The 19,573-nt window shown below is 39.7% G+C and overlaps 3 protein-coding genes across 3 annotated transcripts; 2 read left to right on the top strand and 1 right to left on the bottom strand.

Annotated features, from left to right (window-relative positions):
- The first annotated feature begins 53 nt into the window (after window positions 1-53).
- Window positions 54-663, top strand: LOC140748630 (chorion class A protein Ld5-like). Its single transcript, XM_073081473.1, has 2 exons — window positions 54-104; window positions 301-663. Exons 1-2 carry the CDS (start codon window positions 54-56, stop codon window positions 661-663), a joined length of 414 nt encoding a protein of 137 aa, XP_072937574.1.
- A 6,115-nt stretch (window positions 664-6,778) lies between these two features.
- Window positions 6,779-16,116, bottom strand: LOC140748509 (uncharacterized). The gene is made up of 6 exons (XM_073081322.1): window positions 16,066-16,116; window positions 15,399-15,747; window positions 13,083-13,459; window positions 9,007-9,321; window positions 7,374-7,436; window positions 6,779-7,270 (listed from the first exon to the last, which is right to left on the bottom strand). The coding sequence occupies exons 1-6, from the start codon at window positions 16,114-16,116 to the stop codon at window positions 6,779-6,781; spliced, it is 1,647 nt and encodes a 548-aa protein (XP_072937423.1).
- A 1,368-nt stretch (window positions 16,117-17,484) lies between these two features.
- LOC140748508 (chorion class B protein Ld34-like) lies at window positions 17,485-18,162 on the top strand. The gene is made up of 2 exons (XM_073081321.1): window positions 17,485-17,535; window positions 17,665-18,162. Exons 1-2 carry the CDS (start codon window positions 17,485-17,487, stop codon window positions 18,160-18,162), a joined length of 549 nt encoding a protein of 182 aa, XP_072937422.1.
- Window positions 18,163-19,573: the final 1,411 nt, after the last annotated feature.

Raw genomic sequence — 19,573 nt, 5'->3', positions numbered from 1 at the left:
GCCGCGTCGTTGTCAAGTCATTCTGGGAACATCTCCGTTGAATAAACACCATCATGTCCACCTTCGCCTTCGCTCTCCTTTGCGTCCAGGCTTGCCTGGTACAGGTACGTTAAAGTTATTAATTTTATGGCTTTGTTTTTAATTTGTGTAATGTTAAGTTTCAATTTTTAATAACCACTCCACCCATAACCTATTATTATTTATCAACATTACCTATTAATTTTTACTATCCAACGATTGTATTCATTCAACACAATGAACAAAGCATTAATAATTACCTCATATTTTGCAATTTTGCAGAATGTATTCGGGCAGTGCATTGCCCCTCTGGCCGCTCCTTGCGGTGCAGGTCTCACTGGACCCCTCGGCGCTGGCTGGGCTGGACCTCTTGGAGCTGGATGGGCTGGACCTCTTGGAGCTGGATGGGCTGGACCTGGTCCCCTCGCCACCGGACCCGTCGGAGCCTACGGCGGCGCCGGCATCGGTGAGGTCGCCGTCGCTGGCGAGCTGCCCGTCGCCGGTACCACCCTCGTCGCTGGACAGGTGCCCATCCTCGGCGCTGTGGAGTTCGGAGGCCCCGTCTGCGCTGGTGGCTCCGTCTCTATCGCTGGCTCTTGCGCTTGCGGCTGCGCTGGTCCCTATGGAGCTGGTTACATCTACTGAAAATGACCGTCGTTTTAAATTAATATTTGCAAATAAAAAAATGTAGCAAATTGAACTTTTTTTTGTTTTCTTTTATTGTTATGACTAATATATCAACATGACGTTTTTCATAATTTATTATAGTCTCTTGATAATACCACAAAATAATTTAGTTTTTATTTTGTGATTACTTCCTTATATACGACGATATCAAAAGTAAACGCGGTAGGGGTTAAACGCACCACCAGTTTTCTAAAAAAGTACAAAGAAAAAAACAACTTTAAAGTTGTTTAGAACATGATTATGTTTTGAAAACTAATTACGTTCTGAATGAAAACAACGGGTATTTAAGGAAATAATGTTATAACAAATGATTTTTATAACGTTTTATTTTTCTTCGACCTATTTTTATAATGGAATTCAACTGTCGCCCTAAGTCGCTCAAATTCATGCCACAATACTTTCGGTGGCCTAGAATGCCCTGGGCGGCAAAATCTTATAAATTACAACTATGATTTGTATTATATAATGGTTCTATAAAAAAGCCTTTCAAACTCAACTTGGTGGTATGAAGGTACCATCGCCGCACCGATTTCTGCCTCATAAAACCAGTGTTAAGCGCTGCTGTGTTCTGCTTTGCTGGGTGTGGAGAGACATACTTTCCTGAGGCATTCCAGCTGAATCCTCAGGGAAAGCGGCGCATCTGTGGCCGATCTCAGGTAAGAATATCTAATCCTATCTGGGGTTTACTCGTATCACTGTTTTAATAGTTATGGTAAAATCTACAAATAAATAGATGACGCCCTTGTTATTCGCCGACAAACAGTTTTTACGCTCATTTTGCGGATTATTGTAACCAGCTAATCTATTCGCACGGGCATGTTACATGATACGCGACTGAAATGGAATCGCAATCATCGGTTCAGTCAAAGAAAATTTAGAATTATGATTGTTATTTTTTTTATAGTTGAACCTAGCGATAAAGCAGACGTGCTACCTGATGGAAAGTAGTCAACGTCGCCTATGAACATTTGCAACACCAGAGGAATCGCCAATTCATCGCTGGCTTTGAAGAAGAGCTCTTTTTTCACCTTTTTTTGAAGAGCCCCATGTCATAGCGCTCCGGGAATACCTCAGGAGAATTATGATGGATCCTTTTCAATCAAATCAATCACTGGAACGTCGACCACTGGCCAATTGGGAATACATAGACTTCACATACCTTTGATGATTTTTTTAAAGATTTCTCAAATGCACTTGTATGATATCTTCTTTATATTTATGTTTAAGTGTAATTAAAAAAGCAAACTATTATTCAGTCAACTCATAAGTGGTCACTGCCTCCAATGGATGTCTGCAACTCACTGGCGAATTGGGCAGGGGTGGTAAATGTCTACATGTTCCTTTATATACAACTAGCTGATCCGGCAAACGTTGTGTTACCATATAAATGCGGTACCCTCCATATATATTAACATAATATGATTCTAGTATTATAAGAAGTTGTTTTTAATACGCTTTTATTAGCTTCAGACGTATGTATGTTGGTATGTTGGTATGTTAGTATGTAACGGAATCTTTGAACATGATTTTAACCCCCTTCAAAACGTCGGATTAACTCGAAATTTGGCATACTTATTAAGGATCGATGACAATTCAATATTTTAAACATTCTGACCCGTTATCCTTACTAGGATAATCAGGATCAGCGATTTTTGTTTTCCTGAGACCCGGAAGGTCTGTGTTAAGACCAATAAAGGAATCTACCAGGCGCGCCGATCACCTAACCTAACCTAACCTGGCCTGGCCTGGCCTGGCCTGACCTGGCCTGACCGGACCTGACCTGACCTGACCTGACCTGACCTGACCTCTACTTCGACGCGTCCGTTAATAGCATCATGAAGCGGTGTCTCATCATCCTTATTCATTCAACACTTCAACATCTGCACCTTCCTTTAACAAGATTTCCACTATTTCATTGTTCCCATTTCTTGCTGCCAAATGTAAAGGCATATATGATTTCAGCTCATCGTCATAGTCACAACTTATATTATTAACTCGAGCTGTAAAATTAATTAAACTACTAACAGTTTTAAAATCTCTGCAGGCAGCAGCAGCAACAAAGAGAAGAAATTCTAGAATTATTTTTGATATTAACATAATCATGCTGTAATATTAAATCGATGATTGGACGACGTCCTTTTGAAATGGCTAGATGTAAAGCACGACGTCCTTTTGAAATGGCTAGATGTAAAATGGTTAGAAATTAATTATCACTTGCTTAAACGGTGAAGGAAAACATCGTGAGGAAACCTGCATACCTGAGAGATAAAAATCTTAAAGGTATGTGAAGTCTACCAATACGCACTTGGCCAGCGCGGTGGACTATGGCCTAATCCTTCTCATTCTGAGAGGAGACCCGTGCCCAGCAGTGGGACAGTAATGGGTTGATGATGAGATGTAAAGCAGTTGACCGTTTATCTCTTGAGTATTGCCATCACGCTTTTTTTACAATAAAAAATATTTTTATCTTATTTACACTATTCTTAATTCAAATTTAAAAAAAAATATTTTCTATTTTTTAGTTGGATTTTCTATAAAAAGTGTATTTTTTTATTTTTTTTAAACTATTATTTATTTTTAATTTTTTGGTCGAATTTTTTATAAAAGCGTATTTTTTAGTTTTTTTTAACTATTATTTATTTATGTTTATGTTTTGTTTTGATTCTTGTTTATTTTTAGTCATGTGTGTGCTGCATGTATGTATTCCGTGAATTAAAAATTTATTATTATTATTAAATTGTTTTATTTAATAATAATAATAAGGGTGAACAACCCTTATCACTTAGAGGTATAAAAAATATATAGTAGCCGATTCTCAGACCTACTGAATATGCATTTAAAATTTGTTGAAAATCGGTAAAGCCGTTTCGGAGGAGTACGGTAACTAACATTGTGACACTAGAATTTTAAAATATTGAAAAATTTCATCAAATTGTACTGATGGCCTCATTCAACTTTCAGCCTTGAGCTTCGCCAAGCTCTGTGCGCCACTGCTGCAACTAACTACATATAGAACAGGACTTCTCAGAGCTGATCACAGATGCGGTAATATTTCTTATTACTGAGGTGGTCGCCTAATATACATATAAGTCAGCAGACATCCCATTCTACTAAAACGCAGACCAGAAAAAAGTGTAGCGATCGTACCTCCAGCTCTAGTGGAAATAGGGGTTGGCGGGCCGGTCCGCCCCGGGCCCCCAATCTTGCGGGGTCCCAAACTTAGTTGCTTAAAAAAGGTCGTGAGAACCAAATAAACTGTGAAATGTGTATAAATCAGCGACAAAGTAGATCATCGAAAATATGCGTATTTTCATGAAATAAGTCTATGACACATTTGTAATTTTGTAAAATCAAATCAACTTTTTACACTGGGGCCCTCCATTCAACTTTCTGCCTCGGGCCTCTGACGACTTTATTCTGGCACTGCTCGCCAGTCAAAACATACTATATGTATTTTTGTGTTCCGCTGCTCAGTTACAGGCGTAATTTTCGTTTTAGGTGTGGTTATTTATGTAGGCAGTGATAGCCTAGTGATTAAGAAACTCGGCCTCTCGATCGAGGGTTCCCGAGTTCAGATCCCTAGCACGCACCTCTGATTTTGCAAAGTTATGTGCGTATTAGAAATTAATTATCACTTGCTAAACGGTGAAAGAAAACACCATGAGGAAACCTGTATACTTGAGAGATTTGTAGCGGCCCTACTTTCAAATGTAGTTGTTTAAAATAAATGTAAAAATTAAAATATAGTAAAAATAAATGTAAAAATAAACTAAGAGTAAAAATAAATTTATAAAATTAATTGGAATAAAAATATTTACAACAAAACTAATTATGTAAAATAATAAATAAAACAATAAATTAAAAGAGCAATGTTAAAATATTAAGAATAAAAATTAAAAATAAAAATGTTAAAAAAAATTGTATGTAAAAGTTGGACAACCGATTCCAATTTTATATAGTGGCATTATCGCTTGCGGTATGGCCGACCGGCGCCGAGCGCAGGCGATCCCTCCCGATCGGCCGCCTGCGCGCGCGCCGCGTTGGAAGTACCAGTCGGTCCCGCATCGATATACTCGTACGGCTACGCCGCGCCACTTATTTTTCGCGCCGCTTTGCAAATTATTAGTGTATCGCTTAATTTTTGGACTTTATGCTTGTGTGTATGTGGATGCTGAACTTTCTATCTTTCTGCATCTTTCTCGCTCTGCTTCCCCTTCTGTATTTTTGTATGGTGTACTGCGGTGTAATAAAAATTGTGCGTTCGTGAATTTGGACTTGTTATAAATACTACCACTCAACTGATAATCTCACCACCTCAATCACCATCCTACAGATTCATAAACAAAAAATCAAAGGTATGTGAAGTCTACCAAAACGCACTTGGCCAGCGCGGTGGAGTATGGCCTAATCATTCTCATTATGAGCGGTGAACCGTGCCCAGCAGTAGGACAGTAATAGGTTGATGATGATGACGATGATTTATATACAATATAAAGGTACAGAGTAACGATATAATAACTATACGTAAGTAAGTTCACACTAGTGATTAGAAGTATTATAACTACACAAGTATCTCCGTTATTCGACTGTTCTTGCTGAAGTCTCCGACCAGAATGTCGCTCTCTGTTAATTCGAGCGCCGCCAAGGTGTCGTCCCCACTTCACCTACCCGCATCTGTTTTTAAACTGTAGTATCCAATGAGTCACTTATTACTTTAATGTAACGTTATAAAAATGTGATATCGTTAATATCCAAGCTTCTTATTAACGACGATAACATTTATGAATATCTTTTTGGGTTCATAGTAGTTCATAGCATCCACGATACAAGGAATCTAATTATTTCATCATCATCAACCCATTTTTTATATGAACCGGTGTTTCATTGCGGTACCTTGACATGGATATGATCTGATGATTAGAACTTTGAGTTATGTGGTGGAAGGCATCATCACTACCACTGCTTTTTACATATTTTATGATAATTTACCTTCTGCCCACCCAATTCTCATGAAACTTAAAACGAACATTGAGTATCTAGACCAACATGATATAATAGAAAATTCAACCTTCAACTGTTCAATCCTGGTAATGCAGAAGTGCCTCTTGCGTAAGCCATACAAATTAGAAATTAAACGAACTTACCTAAGTGAAGTTCCATTTCAATTGTACGAACTGCATAGTCTCGAAATGATAATGTTGACTTGTAGTATACCGCCAGCCGCCAGCCTTGTGTCACGTATATTCAGAGCTAAAAACCTCGAATTCAAATAATTTAAAACAATATACAACCTACTTATAGCGCCCCCTACCGGTAAATGTCATTATCGTTTTTCGTGCAGCCTGTGTACATTTATGATTTTTCGAAATAAGAAATAAAATAAGTAATTTATCGTAAAAAATGTTAATTTATAACAAATATTTCAATTAGTAATTTATTAAAGACGTAGGTGTGATATATAGTTGCTTCATTATGTTGCCTAATTTGTGAGGCTTGTTGTAAGCCATACAAATTAGGCATTTGGTGCTTACGAATATTTAATAATAGCCTTATAAGCAGAAATATATGATGGAAAATTCGACCTCTTCTTCTTCGACCTCGCTCTTCAACCCTGATAATGCAGAGGTGCCGGAGACACAACCATCCAATTTAGTCATCCTCAACCACACAATTTAGGCATTTGGGGCTTATGAATATTTAATAAGGTTGATCAGGCGCTCATATTGGACACGCTGTTTACGCTGTTATCCAACGAAACACAATGAGCGCCGACTTCAGAACTATGTACTAAACCAACTTTTATTTGAATTATTTCTTACTTTGTAGTGATATAGGAGTCGGTTTTATTTTTTTGTTAAGTTTTTTTTTTGCAAAAAAAAAGGTTTAAAACATAATTGCAAATTACTGGGAGCTATGAGTCAGTATATGGTTTAGGGGCAGTTAAAATTATTACCATTAAATTGAATATGTTCCCAAATTAATAAAAAATAAACCATACATAATTGTATAACATAATTAAAACAAAAGAATATATTTTTATAAATGCTTTTGTTTATTGATCGTTATAAGTGTTTCAGTAGTAAGCGCCACAGCCGCACCCAGGTCCAGCAATGCCGAGGGGTCCAGCGAGTCCAGCGTAGCCGAGAGGTCTAGCGAGACCAGCTCCGTAGCCGAGGGGTCCAGCGATGGCGCCGAAGCCGACAGCTCCGATGTCCTCAGCGGTGATACCGACGGCTCCGTTGCCGCAGCCGTAAGCGACAGCACCAGCACCAGCGGTGGGCAGAGCGCCCTCGATAGCGACGGTTCCGAGGAAAGGCAGAGCGCCACCGACGCATAGTTCTCCAGCGTAAGCGTTCTCGGACAGGACGGAGACTCCGGCGGGGATGAGGGGAGAGGCGGTGGCGACAGCGACACCGGGACCGTTGGAGGCAGCAAGGGAGGCAGCGGGAGCGAGAGCCCAGTCAGCGTAAGGGCCAGCACCCCAAGCGCCACAAGGGGCGCCGCAGGGACCGGCGGCCAGGGGAGCGGCGGCCCATGGGGCACCGATGCACTGAGCGGCGATGCTCTGAAAAAATATGACACAAATTAAATCTTACGTCACGAAGATTTAGAATTCAAAAACATTACTTTTATTTTGCCTAGAATCACGGGTATTCTGTTATTCTTACCTGGATGAGGAGCGCCTGAGCGCAGAGGACGAGGACGGTCTTCAGAGTCATGTTTATTGGATACTTGAACACAAGAATGCTATTTCAGTTACCGGCTGAGGTATATATAGTGATGTCTTATCTGTTACTAATTAATGTGTACGTGACAACGACTCACAAACCTTATAGAACAATATATTGACAATGTTAAAGATTCAAGAAGTTGAAGTTACAAATTTTTCTACTTTTCATATGTAGTTTCTAATTTTAACGTTTCCGTAGGGAACCAACATTGGACCAAAGGGCACATTTAAATTTTATTTGTACATTTTAATTGTAAAACTAAAATTATCATGAAATGTGATATTGTGAATGAAATTAAACATTGTTATATCAATCATGTAGTTCTTGCGCCTAATCAACTCATTTGATAAATGTAAAATTAAAATTAAAATAATGGCTATTTAACGAGCCCTTGCTCGTCGCGTAATTTGAAAAAATGCGCGACAATATTTTTAATGGAACAAATTAGCGAATAGGCATAGGCCACCAAATTAAAGAGTCTCACCACCATTTTGAGGGTTTCAAGCCATAGCGTTCGGATAATACCTGTTTGCTCTTGAGAAGTAAGTATAGAGTACTACAATACTTTTGAAGGTGGTAGAGCCCTTTGTGGTTCGACTCTGGCGGGACCACCCCTACACGTTCTTCTGTCTAATAACAGCAGCGTTAACTGCTGTTGTGTTCTGGTCTGAAGGTGGTAAGGGAGGCATACTTTCCGAGGCATTCCAGCTTAGTCCATGGGAAGCGGCACATCTATAGCCGAACTCAGGTAGGAATATGTGATCCTGTCTGGGATTGATTATAGATATCCATGAGTACACCTGATGGTAAGTAGCAGTAGCCACTTACCATCAGGTGTACTGCATGCTCTCCTACTGCTCCTATATTATAAAAAAAAAAATTCTAAAATAAAACGATGGCGGACGAATGCAGTTTTCTTCGTATTCAGTAGTGTTGTTATCTTAACTATTTTTACTAATATTTCCAGAAAAGTATTCCTATTCTGTCATTAAAAAAGATAATGTTAATTCAGCTTATTCTTAAAAGTTTTTAAATTTAGTACAGAATAATTATGGCGTGTCTCTATATGAATTATGATATCAGTATTTTTTGTCATGTATTACGAAACTAATCGGTTTCCATGCACATGCAACATTGGTCAGTGTTACAGTAGACGCTGCGCCATATAAAAGCACTGCCGCATCGTTGTCAAGTCATTCTGGGAACATCTCCGTTGAATAAACACCATCATGTCTACCTTCGCCTTCGCTCTCCTCTGCGTCCAGGCTTGCCTGGTACAGGTAAGCCAAAACATCTATTTCCTTCTGACTTCTGTAGAGCCATATTCAAGACCACAGTAATTGCTTTTTATTTTATTTTTTGCGAATTATACAAATTATAACAGCTATTTTTCACCAGATTAGACTAAATAGAATCACAGAGTAACAGTAACAGCAAGACTCTAGCATCATTACGCTGGGGTCTTATAATATCTGGGCAAGCATGAAAGAGAAATATTGTTTAAATATATTTTTGATATTCCTTACAGAATGTATTTGGGCAGTGCTGTGCCCCTCTGGCCGCTCCTTGCGGTGTAGGTATCGCTGGACCCCTCGGCGCTGGCTGGGCTGGACCTCTTGGAGCTGGATGGGCTGGAGCTGGTCCACTCGCTACTGGACCCGTCGGAGCCTACGGCGGTGCTGGCATCGGTGAGGTCGCCGTCGCTGGCGAGCTGCCCGTCGCTGGTACCACCCTCGTCGCTGGACAGGTGCCCATCCTCGGCGCTGTGGAGTTCGGAGGCCCCGTCTGTGCTGGTGGCACCGTCTCCATCGCTGGCTCCTGCGCTTGCGGATGCGCTGGTCCCTACGGCGCTGGATACATCTACTAAAACGACTTTGATCTTGAACTAATACTGTAAAATAAATAAATGTAGCAATTGAATGAACAATTGTTTTCAACTTGTCCTAATTATTCTGATTAAAGGAAAAAACAAATTTTGAGTCGGATTAAGTTTATAATATGTTTTGTTCGTATTTCATTCTCATGAAGTTTATGGAGATGTTGTTTTTAAATGGAGCCTTAAAACTTCGTTTAACCGCGGAAACATTGATGGTATAATAATAATAACTATCCGACTACTGTCACTGTCCGTTGATACTGACAAAAAAGTTTTGGCACATTTTTATTGTTGCTACTCGTCTCCTACTCGTTTTTTTTATCTATAAAAAGCTTTAGACTGGAAATCATCCTTCTTATTTCTTCTTTCTATCGACTACCACTCTATTTTAATTGAAAATGAAGAAGAGATCTCATTGCGACAATAAACCACTGATAACTTTAGTTAAAATAAACTTTAGTTAGAAGTTAGAAGTGTAAAAGAATTACAAATAAAATTGGAGTTTTAAAGTATATCACAAGGTTTCATCTTTGAATCCCAAGTATTAGAAAATGCTAGCAAATGTCACCGCAACATATTCTACCTTGTTTGTTAGGTATAAGGCCACAGAATTACATAAACACTAATATTATCAACCCACTACTGTCCCTCAGAGCAAGAGAGGTGTATAGTCCACTTCGCTGGGCAAGTGCCAATTGGTAGACTTCTAAGTATCCATACAAAGTTGTTCTTCTCCGTTTAAATATGATAGTTCATTTATAATACGCAAATAACTTTGAATTTTGAATATGCCGATTGGGAGGCGAGGTTACAAACTACTAAGCTATCAGTAAGCAAGAGGAGCTATTGCGGGTCTGGTGCACTGGCTAAATACATCTATACTTATAATAAATCTGTAGAGAGGTCAATTCTGTACATGAAATATATTTCCAAAATAACTATCAGGGGGTGATTAGGGATCGATACTGATGCCAAAAAAAAATGTGAGCCGTCACGGGACGCCTGGCAGATGTGAAACATCGACATTATTTTGTAAAAGTAATATGCAGAAAAGAACATATTGTGATAGGAACTAAATATGTCATAATGATAAAATAAAATATTACGATTTTTTTCCAGATAACGATGACTATTTATTGAATTCGATTGCGCATGGCGACGCGTCGCCACACTGTACACACTACTGCATATAGACTGTATATATATACCATCGTATAGCGTGGCGACGGCATGCGTCGCCACGCCAGAAATCGGTTTTACGTGCGGCTATAGATGTTTCACATCAAAATGGAATCAGTAATTTTTTGTCTGTCTAACGTAACGTATAACCGTTATAGAAACAAAAACTACTCGACTGATTTTAACGAAATTTACTTAGTATACTTTTCATCACGCTACAATCAATAGGCGCAGAGCAGTGAAGGGAAATGTTGGGAAAACGGGAGAAGTTACTCCATTTTTTAAGCTTTCGTCGCGTGTGAAACCTTAATGGTTAAAGCTACACAGAAATTATGTATGACGGAAATGTTCTCCTTAAAATTATGTAAAAAATATCCCACGACAGCATATGTCTATCTTTTATAGTTGACTCACAATAACACGTGTAGCTCCCGATAGCTTAGCAGATCAAAGCTTTCTGATTATATTTGTCTACTCCTAAGTTTATAACACTCTCAGTCATCCCTAATTAAAAAAAGTTGTGATAATATAAGAATTGTTCACCCTTATTTTTTTTATTTATATGGCAACACAACGTTTGCCGGGTCCAGCTAGTTCTAAATAAATAGATATAACAGCAGATGGGTAAAGATGTCTTTCGATATTAGTCTAAAACAGTGACGTAGGTACTAACATTTACCGATTTTTTTTTATAATATAGGAGTAGCAGACTAGCACGCAGTTCACCTGATGGTAAGTGGCTAAAGCCGCCCGTGGACTGTATCCCGCTATTCGTAATCAACTCCAGATAGGATTAGATAACCCTACCTGAGATCGGTGACTATTGCGCCGCTACCCCTGAGGACTTCTGGAACGCCTCGGAAAAGTATGTCTCCCTTACCACACTACCTATACATACATATATCAAGTCTTACAGCCTATCATCAGATGAACAGCATCTCTTTTGCTAATTAAATTTCCTAATATAATAAAGGAAGAAAAACAATTGCACAGTTCATCTCACTGGTACATACAGGTGGATCAGGTTGATAGCCACAAATTATCAAAAACATTTGTCGAAATTAATTTTAATGTTGTCATGTGGGTTTTTATTGCGATATTTATTTATACGTGGAACATGTATACAGTTTATATGGTAGAGCCCGCGCCAAACTGCTAGTCTGCTCCAAATATAGAAATGAGTCGCGTCTCGATAGCGAATTATAGAAATTAGCGGGATGAAGAGAGCGTTGTCGCTGCCCGCTCTCGCCCGTGGGTACATAGCTACATTAGTGTGTCCTTACGTTATTCTTTATGTTCGACCGTATTGCCTCTCTGACTGACACTTACGCGCATTAACTTCAGAGCCGAATAGACGATATTCCAGTTTACTCCTCAGGGGTGGTGGCGCATCTGGGGCCGTCATCAAGTCATACCTAATATAATCTTATCTGGGGTTGAATTTATTTTTACCTTATTCTAATCCGTCTGCAATAAATACTCTCTGAAACTTGTGGACGAAAAACAAAAGAGTTCTTCTGCTTGAAGAACTTTTCTTTTCTCGCGCCTAAACTTGGGGAGGTCTAGATCTGTTTAGTCTGTCCCTTTTATATCATTATCATCATCATCATCAACCTATTATTCCCACTGCTGGGCACGGGTCTCCTCTCAGAATGAGAAGGATTAGGCTATAGTCCACCGCCCTGGCCAAGTGCGAATCGGTGGACTTCACACACCTTAGGATTTTTTTATAAATTTCTCAGGTATGCAGGTTTCCTCGCGATGTTTTCCTTCACCGTTTAAGCAAGTGATAATTAAATTCTAATACGCATATAATTTTGAAAAATCAGAGTGACTGGGATTTGAACCTCGGGCCCCTCGATCGAGAGGCCGAGTTTCTTAACCGCTATCACAGCTTTTTTTGTAGAATTTATATATCAGTAACTTAAATGTTGGCACTATCAACTGTCTCATTTAGCTTAACCAATAAAATATGTCGTAGGATATTACGTTTTGTGTGACTTACGCAAAATTCATGATATTACAAAAAAAATGACATTACGCATCTTGACACAGTGAACTTTACGAATTTGTCACGTACTCTTAACAATTACTGTAACCTACGCAACCGATTATTTCATAAACAGTACTATATATACCTCCAAACTGAAAAGTAGATTCATTGTCAAGTTCTTGCTTGGATCCTAATCAAATATGTCTTTCAAGACCGTCATCGTCGTCTTTGCTCAGGCTTTCCTGATACAGGTGAGACATTCTAAGGTTTTTACTAGTACCTACTCGTCTGGTAAACATTCTCCGAAGTATTCCTTACAGCGGTAAAATAATAGTTATGTTAACTCGACTGCGTGGGTCATGGGATCAGGCGATGGTTGACATTAATGGAAAATATAGACATTAAACTGAATAAATGAGTTTCTTGTCTCCAAAACTACGATTTATTACAATTATGAACTATTTTCATTTCTTTACAGAGCATTTCGTCTCAATGCATCGGTGCCATCGGTGCTCCGTGGGCTGCCGCTCCCTTGGCCTCTGCCCCCTGTGCCGGCGCTTGGGGTGCCGGTCCTTACGCTGCTGCTGACTGGGCTTACGCTCCTGCCGCTTCTCTTTCTGCCTCCAACGGTCCCGGTGTCGCTGTCTCCACCGCTTCTCCTCGCATCCCCGCTGGAGTCTCCGTCCTGTCTGAAAATGCCTACGAAGGAACTCTGGCTGTAGGAGGTGCTCTGCCTTTCCTTGGAACAGTCGCTATCGAGGGCGCTCTGCCCACCGCTGGTGCCGGCGCTATCGCTTACGGCTGCGGCAACGGAGCCGTCGCTATCACAGCTGAGGACATCGGAGCTGTGGGCTTTGGTGCCATCGCTGGACCCCTCGGTTACGGAGCTGGTCTCGCCGGACCTTTCGCCTACGGACCCGGTCTCGCTGGACCCTACGGCATCGCTGGACCTGGGTGCGGCTGTGGTGCTTACTACTAAGATTTTTATATAAATTAATAACTAGGATACATTTTTTAAATATAAATGATAATTACACAATTTTGGAAATATTTTGGTTATACTTTTTTAACCTTAATAATTTAAATAGATGTTTATACAAAATAACCTTCTGGAATAAAAATTTTTAACAAAAAATACAACCGACATCGTTATACAACGAAATATATTGAGCGCCGACTTCAGAAATATGTACTAAACCAACATTTATTTGAATTATTTTTTACTTTGTAGTGACATAGAAGTCGGTTGTATTTTTCGTTAAAATTTTTTTTTACCCTTTTTAGTGATGACATACTAACATTTATATTAATACAATATGAAATTGTATAAACGTGATCCTGAATTAAGGTAAGGTCTGAGTTTACATTGATTGGAACCGCCCGCTTGCAGGGCGCTGCCGCGCCCTGCTCGCTTAGTTTTATATGTTCCAACCTAACCTAACTAAGTAGTCAATGATGATCTGGCTTTGCAATTTCTTTAGAACCTACACCAAATATCTTCAAACACAACTCAATTATTCCCATCGGTTGAGGAGTTACATATTTTGTCTCCGAGCCACATTATCAGACCCTTAAACAGTCAATGATGAACTGGCTTTGTAATTTCATTAGAACCTACACCAATTATCTTCAAACACAACTCAATTATTCCCATCGATTGAGGAGTTACATATTTTGACTCCAGAACCCACTCTGATCCTCATCATATTTAAATGGGACCAACTTGTAGCAATTGTACACACACGAAATGAAAGGCATTAAAAGAGGTTCGTAAACGGCGAAATTATGGCTGTTATATTTACATGGGTGGAGGAGTTCCCCTTATTTTCTCCAGAACCCGTCAATGGATCCTAACCATATTTAAATGGGACCAACTTCCAGCTCGTCTCTATACAACAAAAAAAGAATTATTAAAATCGGTCCACTAACGACGGAGTAATTCGTGTACATACCACCTCCTTTTTGAAGTCGGTTAAAAAGTTCATGTGAAACTATTCAAATATTGATTTTGTTAGGAATAACAACTCAATCATAATATCCTTAATCAATGAACACTATCACCAAACAATTATTTAGTGATGGTGTTCATTGTTCATCACATCATCACAACATCACAAGCGTCGCAGTGCAGTTACGATTTCCCGATATTTCTATGCATTTTAGGGTGAAACTAGCTGATGACCGTTCAGGTTTTTTTATTTACTCATCAACTATTAAGACTAGCAGTAGGGCAGATATGCTACCTGATGGAAAGTAGTCACTGTCATCTGAGTGTATATAGTATCATACGTTTTCAGCATCACTGGCTTTCTAAGAGGCTTTTTTTTTGGCTTTTTTCATAGGGTTACGGCTATGTGATCTTGAAGGAATCCATGGGAGGAAGTCCAACATCTACAAAAACGTATAAAATGTATGCGCAAAATCATAGACGTAAAAAATATTCAAATACTAGGTCTTATTGGTATATGGTGCAAAATCTTCCCTAAATGCCGCGAAAAGTTCCTATGCCACTACTTTTCAATTCCTTTACTCTCCTTCCTATCATATGTAGGCGAACGAAAAACATTTTATTCATGCGGATTTAATATCATCTTTAAGCAAGTATGGAGAAATCGGTGCAATAGAGAAAAAATAAGGATTTTTTCAGAAAAGAATTTTGGAAATCATCAGTATAATAATGTCGCCTCTGCCTGGTTTATTTTGTACGTACTTAGTAAGACGCAACTATCTAAGATATATCAATTTTCGTATGAATTTTCAACTTGAACAACTTTGATAATTAAAAACATCAGATTTTGTTGTTTTAGGCGTTCAGGGAACAAGGAAAGTAAATTAAATATTATATGTAATTGCCAAATCTTTATATTTGTATTGGTATAATTTTGAAATCCTATGTCAGCTTAGTAGATGTAGCCAGCGCCGTAGGGACCAGCGCAGCCGCAGGCGCAGGAGCCAGCGATGGAGACGGCACCAGCAGCGCAGACGGGGCCTCCGAACTCCACAGCGCCGAGGATGGGCACCTGTCCAGCGACGAGGGTGGTACCGGCGACGGGCAGCTCGCCAGCGACGGCGACCTCACCGATGCCAGCACCGCCGTAGGCTCCGACGGGTCCGGTGGCGAGGGGACCAGGCCCAGCCCATCCAGCTCCAAGAGGTCCAGCCCATCCAGCTCCAAGAGGTCCAGCCCAGCCAGCGCCAAGGGGTCCAGCGAGACCTGCACCGCAAGGAGCGGCTAGGGGTCCGATGCACTGGCTGAATACGTTCTAAAAAACATACAATGATTTTTTGGAAGAAAGAAAGCAATATATTTCTTAAAAAGTAATTTATTATCTGCCTAATGACAAAACTTATTTTTCTCAAGGCAAACGGAACCTTTTCCCACAGGTTCGCTTTTAACAAAATATGACAACACAAGTTTTGCTATTTATATATATTTTTGCTACATTATTTTGTAACATAACGAGTCAAACTTTTTTAATTATAGATATTTATTGTGCAATAATTGTCATCTAATTGCTAAGCTAATAGTAATCGATGAATAGCGAAAAGTTGATAAATTGATAGGTCGGATAGTTGCTTACCTGTACCAGGCAAGCCTGGACGCAGAGGAGAGCGAAAGCGAAGGTGGACATGATGGTGTTAATTCAACGGAGATGTTCCCAGAATGACTTGTCATCGACGCGGCAGTGCTTTTATATGGCGCAGCGTCTACTGTAACACTGACCAATGTTGCATGTGCATGGAAACTGATTAGGGTTGCAACATCGAACATCTACGCAAGAAAATTAAAAGTGTCATCATTATTTTTGTTCGTTTTCGGAAGTTTGCGATTGTACTCCGAGTGTGTTTTGGATGATAGATCTAAATATATATAACTAAAAGATGACTGACTGATATAGTGATCTATCAACGTACAGCCCAAACCGCTGGACGGATCGGGCTGAAATTTGGCAAGCAGGTAGATGTTATGACGTAGGCATCCGCTAAGAAAGGATTTTGATCAATTCTACCCCCAAGGGGATAAAATATGGGATGAATATTTTATCCCTATGATATTTCGTAACGCGAGCGAAGCCGCGGGCAAAAGCTCGTAGAAGAATAAATTCTTTGACAAACTGAAGTAACAAACGAACGTGTAATTCATTAGATTTTAAGTGGACTACTTATGTGTCACTCTAAGTGGTAAATCTTAAAGTAAATAAAAAACACGCATTTAATAAACAAATATTTGAAATGTTGTCAAACCAGTACAGTTATACTAAAGATATATCACTGCCACACCGCAGGCATCGAAGCAGTTATCCTGTTTTGCAAGAGTGCGGATGCTGGCTAGTTTTCACGTGATGCAATCATTGTAGTCCTCGAGTGGAGCAACGTATCATTGGTTTCCTGCGAATAGAAATCTTTGATATAAAGTTGGCTACAAATGCATATAGTCAGCAGTGGAAACTCACCATCAGATGGACAATATGGTTCATTATACTCCCCTTTTCCCGCCTCATCAGATACTTCAGATGGAAACAATGAAATATATTAAGTGATGCCAAAATATTAAATGAAGATAATTTTTAGAATTCTTTAACGTCTAAAAGCAACCACAATTACATAAACTATTGTGTTAAAAGAGAAGAAAGAATTGATAAGTGAACATTATTGTAAAAACTGTAAAAAACAATTAAAAATGACAATAAGTCAACTTCCTAAATATGCAGTTATGCCACATTAATATTACTTCAGGACTTTTTTTAACAAATACCATCGATTACGTGATAAAATTTGCTCAAATTAAATCACGTAATTGAATTACACTTGATGATAAAAATATTATCATCAGGTGTAATTCTTGACACACTGATCTACTGAGTTGCTAGGCTTATAGTCACGTACGGATTTGTGCTTTCAACTGTTCTGGTAGGTTATGTATTGAGTGATAACACATTACTATTTATACCTCAGCAGGTAATTGTAACAGCATTCTTGTATTCAAGCACCCAACAAACATGTCTCTAAAGACCGTCCTGATCCTCTGCGCCCAGGCGCTTCTCATCCAGGTATTAACTATAAGACTTAGTATAGTGATGTTTTTCGCGAATTATTTTATATTGGTATAATTATATTACATTTAAATGTTCCTAATTATTGTAATTGTCAAAGATATTTAAACTGTTTATTATTTCCAGAACATCTCCGCTCAGTGCATCGGTGCCCCATGGGCCGCTGCTCCCCTGGCCGCCGGTCCCTGCGGCGCCCCTTGTGGCGCTTGGGGTCCTGGCCCTTACGCTGACTGGGCTCTCGCTCCCGCTGCCTCTCTTGCTGCCTCCAACGGCCCCGGTGTCGCTGTCGCCACCGCCTCTCCCCTCATCCCCGCTGGAGTCTCCGTCCTGTCCGAGAACGTCTACGAAGGCACTCTGGCTGCTGGCGGTGCTCTGCCTTTCCTCGGTACCGTCGCTATCGAGGGTGCTCTCCCCACCGCTGGTGCCGGTGCTGTCGCTTACGGCTGCGGCAACGGAGCCGTCGGTATCACCGCTGAGGACATCGGAGCTGTCGGCTTCGGTGCCATCGCTGGACCTCTCGGTTACGGAGCTGGTCTTGCTGGACCTCTCGGCTACGCTGGACTCGCTGGACCCCTCGGCATTGCTGGTCCTGGCTGCGGCTGCGGCTGTGGCGCTTACTACTGAGACCATATTAAAACCAATAAACATCAAGCATTTATGAAAATATTTTTATTATTTTACTTTGAATAATGATTATTACACAAAATAAGATTGCTGTTTTTTTAGGTGACAATAATTTTGACTGTAACTTAAACTATATTCATATACTTTCTTGGAATTTGTAGTTATTTGGAAATATATTTTCATTATTGAACTTTTGTTTATTATTTACGGTGAGTTCATTGCAACAAATGATCCAACATCCAACCTCCACATTCTTAGATTCCCTTTATATGCTATGAACTCTTTGTGGTTTGACTCCAGCGGCACCACCGCCACACCTATTTCTACCTAATAACGGCAGTGTTAAACGCTGCTGTATTCTGATTTGAAGGGTGTGGTAGGGGAGACAAACCTTTTCAAGGCGTTCTATCTTACCCTCAGGGGTAGCGTTTCATCTGGTGGCCGACCTCAGGTAGGAATTTAATTTTATCTGGGGTTGTTTATAGTTACCCATGGACGACAGTAGCCACTTACCATCAGGTGGACTACAAGTTCGTCCTATATTATAAAATAGGACAATGCTGAGGCCTTGAAATGAATTTGTTTAGATCACTATAATATCGACAAATGGATTTTATGTATTTGCCATTCATGTTAACTATCGCCAAATTAGTGTTTAAGGCCGCCAAGTGTACCTTAGATTATATTTTTGTACACAATAAAGAGCTTTGTATTGTATTGTACTAAAGCGAAGATTTTTCCACTTCATCGGTTGGAATATATATTTCAACACTGCTGTGAACAATTTGCGCAATATGACACTACCTTCTGTTTCGTGTGTGACTGCTGCCGATGGATTGGATTCTAGCTTTGGTTGTGTTACTCGGACTAACCCAAGGCCCACTCTTTATATGCAATTTAAAATCTCGATGTAGCTATAGTTGATCTGTCATCAATGAAAAGTTGAGTATCATAAGGATTAGATAACAGCACAATTATACTCAGCCTACTACTATATTGATGACCGCTAGTGGCTAAATTTCATGTGCGCAAAGAGCACTTGTAGCACACGTTAATTCAACGATCTCACTTATTTTAGCATTTGTTTAGCAGTCGTTAAACCTTTTTAGAGGCCTTATGGATAATGGATTAAGCATTCGACATGGTTCGGCCACTAATCCGTACCTCTTTCCACAAATTTGTATAGCAGAATAGCGTAGTATAATAGGGTCCAGGCCTCCCCCAGTTGCAGCAAGTGGGCCATACTCAGAAACAAGACTTAAAATGGTTGGAGACATAGAATTCATAACGTTCCGACAGTTTCTCGAGTTCCCGGGAATTCTCGGGAAAATGTGGTCGGGAATTCCCGTGTGCCGAGAAGAAAATATGTCGGAAAATCAGAAACCCTAATTAGAATGTATATGTAAGTTTA

Source organism: Epargyreus clarus, unplaced genomic scaffold (assembly GCF_041222505.1).
Source record: "Epargyreus clarus isolate Ecla_fem2 unplaced genomic scaffold, WU_Ecla_fem_2.2 ptg000016l, whole genome shotgun sequence".
NCBI classification, from domain to species: Eukaryota; Metazoa; Arthropoda; class Insecta; order Lepidoptera; family Hesperiidae; genus Epargyreus; species Epargyreus clarus.
Note: the sequence above shows the minus strand (reverse complement) of the source record. Positions and strands in the feature narration are given on the sequence as shown.